Source organism: Limulus polyphemus, unplaced genomic scaffold, assembly GCF_000517525.1.
Source record: "Limulus polyphemus unplaced genomic scaffold, Limulus_polyphemus-2.1.2 Scaffold3096, whole genome shotgun sequence".
NCBI lineage: Eukaryota > Metazoa > Arthropoda > Merostomata > Xiphosura > Limulidae > Limulus > Limulus polyphemus.
This window is the reverse complement of record NW_013668706.1, coordinates 126,747-134,317: the sequence shown is the minus strand read 5'-3', so window position 1 is coordinate 134,317 and position 7,571 is coordinate 126,747. Positions and strand designations below refer to the sequence as shown.

The 7,571-nt window shown below is 34.3% G+C and overlaps 1 protein-coding gene across 1 annotated transcript in view; it reads left to right on the top strand.

The window, feature by feature from the left end:
• LOC106468643 overlaps positions 1-4,181 on the top strand; it is an 11,867-nt gene extending 7,686 nt beyond the window's left edge. The window contains exon 4 of the mRNA XM_013929075.2: positions 3,235-4,181. Coding sequence (XP_013784529.1) covers positions 3,235-4,060 — 826 coding nt within the window. The 3' untranslated portion in view covers positions 4,061-4,181. The remainder of the gene's footprint in view (positions 1-3,234) is intronic.
• Positions 4,182-7,571: the final 3,390 nt, after the last annotated feature.

The window sequence follows — 7,571 nt, the reverse complement described above, 5'->3', positions numbered from 1 at the left end:
TTTTTTTTTTTTTTTTTTTTTTTAGGTTATAAGAATCTTTTCGTCATTAAGGCCATGCCCATCACTTTACTTCAAACTTCTCTCCAGTTAAACAACAATGTATATTTCTAAAATGTTTACATCAAGATCATTGCCTTCGACACTGCACCCCACCCCCTGGATTATGATGTCACTTGAATAATCCTATTTCGTGAAGAAAACAATGACACAATACACTTAATAATAGCGTAACCATTTGCATTAAAGATATACATTTTCATAAATATAAGCAGTACAATAATTATATTATTACAGCGCCAGTTACCAAAACAATGTTTTTTAAATATTTAGTCAAAACGTCTTTGGGATAACTTTGGTCCTTTATCATATTTGTCCCCTTGTAAAAGGTGGAGTTGGGTAAATGGTCTAAGGAGTCTACTGGTAACTATCGGATACATTAGACGTTACCTCAAAAGGAATTTATCTATCTATCATGTGAAGGCGGCTTACAACTTTCCTATTGATGGAACCTTATTATCACTTGCTGGTCACACGAAAAGGAATTTCGGGATCTTAGTTTTAATTTCCTCTAATGATGTCTTCTATGAAACTAACCAGTTGATATTTGTTTGCCGACACACTTGTACACTTAAATGAATAAGCTTTGGTTTTGGGTAACCTATCCTGCTAGATTCTGCTTTATTGCAATTTAGATTCGGTGTCTTTATTATCTTGTATTTTTCTTCTTGTTTTTCTAAAGTCTTAACATCCAGTGCTGTAATGTTCGCGTAGCTCACTAGGGTCTGAGATGTTAAAACTGTTCGAAGCTACTCTAATCTCGTGTCTGATTCTGTGTGAAATGTATTCCCAAAATGCACCCTTCCTCGATGTCATTTATCTTTATATCATGTGAAGGCGGCTTACAACTTTCCTCTTGCTGGAACCTTATGATCACTTGCTGGTCACAACAACTCATTTTCTTGCTTCGTCTCAGGAGGCAATGCTCCAGCTTTCATTATCATATCAGGTCGAACAATGTTAGCTGTAAAATCATTGTTGATCAACCTGATAAAACAATGGTTGCTGTACAATCATTGTTGATCAACCTGTTAAAACAATGGTAGCTGTAAAATCTCTGTTGATCAACCTGTTAAAACAATGTTAGCTATACAATCATCGTTGATCAACCTGTTAAAACAATGGTAGCTACACAATCATTGTTGATCAGCCTGTTAAAACAATGGTAGCTACACAATCATTGTTGATCAACCTGTTTAAACAATGTTAGCTGTACAATCATTGTTGATCAACCTGTTAAAACAATAGTAGCTGTACAATCATTGTTGATGAACCTGTTAAAACAATGGTAGCTGTACAATCATTGTTGATGAACCTGTTAAAACAATGGTAGCTGTACAATCATTGTTGATGAGCCTGTTAAAACAATGGTAGCTGTACAATCATTGGTGATCAACCTGTTAGAACAATGGTAGATGTACAATCATTGTTGATGAACCTGTTAGAACAATGGTAGCTGTACAATTATTGTTGATGAACCTGTTAAAACAATGGTAGCTGCACAATCATTGTTGATCAACCTGTTAGAACAATGGTAGCTGTACAATCATTGTTGATCAACCTGTTAAAACAATGGTAGCTGTACAATCATTGTTGATGAGCCTGTTAAAACAATGATAGCTGTACAATCATTGGTGATCAACCTGTTAGAACAATGGTAGCTGTATAATCATTGTTGATCAACCTGTTAATAGATTTTTCCATCAATGAATATATAAAATATTTATTTATCTCAAGTAGAGCAGATGACGTGTTCACATTCTCAGGTTCTCATTTCCTTATTCATTACCACCAGTCGAGTATCACAATCTCAGATGTACTGTTTATATTTTCAACACTTAAAACTATTTTCTTCTCCTCTCATCGCTCGAATTTGGTTTTCATTTTCTAAAGACTTTGGTTTGCAGAGCCCAGCAATGTGTCCTTTTAAATTTTAATTGAAATACCTTCTCTCCATGGTTTACTTCTTCCATTTGAGTTCACAATTGTCAAACCAATCCATTGCGCTTTAACACCACTATATGAAATTAATGTTTCTGCACCATCTAATCTAAGCAAGCCAGTAATTCCTGGATAGTGCTTTTAGTAGTTTGTCTGTGACTTTAATATATTATAGTTCAATCAGCAACTGAACAGGTTTCTTGAAATATGTACATCACTTTGCTTTAGTCTCTTTCGTCGACTATGCTGTCTACAAATTGTTTCCGTGACAACGAATCCGTCATTTCATTTGAAATATCTGGATATCATAATCTTGTCTATTCGTCTTCCTCTGTCTGCAGACTTTACTTTAAAAACTTTCTTCGGGTGTAACATTCAAATCTGTTTGATCAGACAGCCACTAATGTCTTGTAGCTGTTACAGTTGGAAATTGCTATTACAGTTAATACTTTAAAATATGATACATAGCTTGATGTCCACTACTCAATCCATTAACTTTGGAAATTACTTAAAATTGTACCTGATATGCCTTTCCATAATATTTGTTGGGTTTACTACATCAATATTGTTTTTTATTCCTTGTTTACTGCATCAATATTGTTTTTTTATTTCATTGTTTACTACATTAATATTGATTGTTTATATTTCCTTGTTTACTACATTGATGTCCTTTTGTACTTCTTCGATTTTGTTGTTATATATTTCGGTGCGTTTTCTATGGTTTCTTCGATCTTGTATTCGATCAAATTCATTCTTGATTGAAAAATCTTCTATAAGTCTTATCACATTCTTGCAAATCCTCTCTTTAGATTTTTCTCTCTTCTTGACCTTCCTTTAACTTATTCTTGAGCTTTTAAATTTATGTTTCTCTTTTTTAATTTTGTCTGTTTCCTCTTAACCTTGTTTGCAGGGTTTCATAATTTCCATATCACTTTTTAAGCTCGGTCTATGCACATGTTGTCGTGTTTGCGTTCAGTCTGAATTAATTTTTACAAAATAATCCCACTCCTATCAATAGTATTGTAATGGATTTTATTGTTAGGCGGATACTACTGGATTATTCGTAAAAAGGATAACATAAAGTCCAGTTTACTTCAGAATAACAAAAAGTTTTATTTCTTCCAAATAAATCAACGTCCTCAGAGCTTCCCTTTATATACACACACACACATATCAATGACCCAAAGATTTTCAAAGTAATTTTGGTATTTTTCATTATTATTTTTTATTATTTAGACCCCAGCAAGATCTTCCGGGAACAGAATCAGAACAACAGATTGGTCAAGGTTTAAATTCTCATGATGTACTGCCCCAAAATTCACAATCCTCCTCAATCCAGCACTTCCACTGCCAATGTTCCGCATCTTCTGATGAGGGGATGGATGTTAACGTGACAAGATGTCGATCCGGTCTTCAAGACCACATCATCCTTGAAATTAGGATACGTGCCACATCCTGGGGTTCAGCAACTCCATCAGTCTATTTTCACAAGAACAAATGTCCAATCCACTCATGGGAAACCGATACAGAGAAAGGTGTACACACTAAAGAGGGAGCAACGCCAATATCCTCAAGTTTTCCGAGAGCATTTGACTTTTGTCATGCAGAAAATGAAAAAGTGTCCGACGGCCCCGGGGAAATACTCGTCCCATACATCTCTATAGAAAATAGCCCCCTACACAGGTGTGGTACTCATGGAAAGGCCTCGCTGGGTATTGCGGAGAAAATACTTGTTCCAGACATCTGTACAGAGAATAACTCCACACACAAATGCAGTCCTCATGGAAACGTCTCTTTAGGTGGAGATCATCTTTCTGCGTGCTCTCCGCAGGGCATTTTTTCTGATGTTCGTTTAAAGGTTGTAGAGAACACCTGGCCTAGTCATGAAAATCAAAATGAAAGAACCACTGCTGACAGATGTTCGCATCCACATGAAGGAGGATTACCAGTACCTTCACTACCACTTCCACCTCCTCCCAGAGGGCGTTCTTATAGTACGGGTATGCGTCCTTACAGGCGAAACCTTGAACTGTATACTTTAAGTCGACCTGCTGAAGTATGAGTCCATGACTGATAGAAATCCTTGTATATATAATGTGCTCCTACCTCCAGAAAATGTATATAATCAAGAAGAAGAGCAGTGAACTTTGAACAGATAATAATAAAACACCTGTATATTTGGAATGTCAAAATAAATTACCCAAACAGCCTCTAACTAGAATAGAATATAATTTGTAAGTGGTGTATTTAAGTGTTTTACACTCACAAAAAAAGAAACCCATCATTCTATAGGTATTTAAAGAACTTGTAGCATTTCGCCACAATTTAATTCTTCGTATTGTTAGCCGACACTTGAGCATATATTAATTATAAAGATACTTGTAATATTAGAATATACATAACTATACTAAAACACACTATTGCAATACACAAACCCTTAAAGGAAACAACAAGAACGCTTGAATATTCAAAATCTCTTCTAAAAACACATTGGAATACGTACAAACTCTATTACACACACTTGTAACCTTATTGTATACAAGATTAGTAAGAGTTGTTAATTTAAAAAGGGAGAATGGGGATCGTCAAAAACGTACACAAATAAGTTGAATCAAAATGCAAATATTATATTTTCAAGCCTAAAACTAGGGACTGTAGAAAAATTAAAAACCAAGGCTGGAATTACTGTCTAAATTATTTTCTAAAGCTACAAATCCATGTTTGACTCCGTGTCTGCAGTACTTATCAATTTTAGTGGAGTAAAAATACTAAACAGACTCAGTAACATGCTCACCTTGTTAGGTCTACATGACACATGTGTATGTTCTTCTAAAGTCCGGTGTGCACAAGTGTTTGTTAGAATAAGGCGACACGAATAATGTCATGCAAAATAGACAACAGCGACAGACTTAGCGTAAGTCGCCAATTATCGACAACATTTACAACTGTAACCTTAACACCAGCTATTTAAAAATAGCAATAGCTATATGAAACAATGCTATATGCAGTGGTGATAAATACTGAATACACGTTCACGGTTTCAGTTAAGTATAAAAAACAGTAAAAAGAATCACCACCGTCGTCTGAGTAGGAAAATCTACTATGGTGATGGTCCACTGTTAAAAAACGTAATGAAATTAGTCACGGAAATTCACGTAGAGACAGCAAACTTGAGTAACAATGAACAATAGTGACATAAGTAATGATGTGTAACAGCGGAACCTTTCACGTGGCAGTTTCCAATTAATACTCTAGAATATGCACGATTTGTAGGTTCCAAGTAATATGCTTGCTAGGAAAATACCAGATTTTTTTTATGCCAGAGAGTGAAGGACATAATAAAATTAAGAGATCAAATTAAGTTTAAAAGTGCTCTCTCGGTTGTTTTGCAAAATTCCTGTTTGATACTACACTGCAATAGATATCACTTGCAATAATTTTATAATACAGTCATAACAGGGATTTTTAGCTTGAGCAAACAGTCACCAGTAGATCTTCAGCCTTGTTTGCTTACTTTTATTTGCGATCCCTACTTGTAGATTTTAAATTCTCAGTTTTGAATAATCTTGTATGTTGGCTTTGTTAATACACAGCAATGGTCAAATATATACTTTAAGTAAGAAACAACCCCCACTAAACACGTATATCATTTTACCAGTATAGAAGCAGCCTTTTCAATATACGTCTAAAATATCGCTTTAAATAAAGCTTCGTGTCTTTTAAGGTTGTTATTTACTGAGCCAGGTTTTGTGCTTGGGGTTTTGTGTAAACACGCGTTTAACACGCGTCGAGTAAGGCAGCCGCTCCTAACGACATCGCATCTATTATGTATTTATAACCATGTAAATTAAGTTTCAGTGGAAAATAATCTACTTTTAGGTCGTGAACATTTACAGCGTTTCATGTAGTATATCTGTACAGGTTTTGGTGCAAAATACTCAGCCGATTTTACTGTAGGCTTGTAAAATAATAATATCAATATCATTAATAATGTGAATAAATGAGCAAATTTTGATTTTGTTATAATAATCGTGAAATCACGTATTTTCCTTATTATCGATGTTTGGGTGGTCTTAACTATTCAAAAGGAAGGATTGAGTGTTATTTCAAGAATACGTCTACTTTTTAAGGTGGCTTTTGACAGAACGTTCTATTAGAGTTTTGAGCAAATTCTTGAGCGATCCCTATTATGAATCACAATCGTGGTTCATGATATGTGTAACGATAAAAACGCTTGAATATACATAATATCTTATGAAACCACGTTAGACTATATATATAAACTCTCCTAGAAATACGAGTAGCGATATTGTATACATAAACTTTACAAGAAAAATGCTTGAATATATACAATCTCTTCTAAAACCACCTTAGAATGCATATAAATTTAAAAGTAGAATATTCATAAGCTTTACCAAAATACTCGGGTAACAGTACATTATACATAAAATCTCCTGCAAAGATATGTAATCATTAAATAAACCTAATCTCTTAAAAACACGGTAACGCTAGAGTATACATAAAAATCTACTAGTTCATAATTTTTTTTTACAATTATATTAGAAGCACTTGTAGTTTCATCATATTCGTAGAAATACGTTTAATGTTAGATTGTACATAAACTCTCTTAGAAACATGTGTAATGGTAAACTGAATGTAAACTCTACTAGAAACATGTGTAATGGTAAACTGTACGTAAGCTCTCTCAGAAACGTGTAACACTAGACTGTACGTAACTTTCCCAGAAACATGGGTAACGTTAGACTGTAAGTAAACTCTCTTAGAAACATGTGTAATGGTAAACTGAGTGTAAACTCTACCAGAAACATGTGTAATGGTAAACTGTACGTAAGCTCTCTCAGAAACGTGTAACACTAGACTGTACGTAACTTTCCCAGAAACATGGGTAACGTTAGACTGTAAGTAAACTCTCCAAGAAACGTGTATAATGGTAAACTGAATGTAAACTCTACCAGAAACATGTGTAATGGTAAACTGAATGTAAACTCTACCAGAAACATGTGTAATGGTAAACTGAATGTAAACTCTACCAGAAACATGTGTAATGGTAAACTTAATGTAAACTCTCCAAGAAACGTGTATAATGATAAACTGTACATAAACTCTCCTAGAAACATGAGTAACACTAACCTGTAAATAAACTCTCCTAGAAACATGTGTAATGGTAAACTATACGTAAGCTCTCTCAGAAACATGTGTAACACTATACTGTACATAAATTCTCCAAGAAACATATGTAATGCTAAACCGTACATAAACTCTCCCAGAGATATATGTAACGCTAGATTGTATGTTAACTCTCCAAGAAACATGTGTAATGCTAAGCTGTATGTAAACTCTCCAAGAAACATGTGCAATGCTAGATTGTACATAAACTCTCCAAGAAACATGTGCAATGCTAGATTGTACACAAACTCTCCAAGAAACACGTAATGTTAAAATGTGCATAATCACTCCCAGAAACATGGGTAACGCTAAACTGTACATAAATTATCCTAAAAAACATATGTAATGCTAAACTGTATATAAACTCTCCTAGAATCATGTGTAAC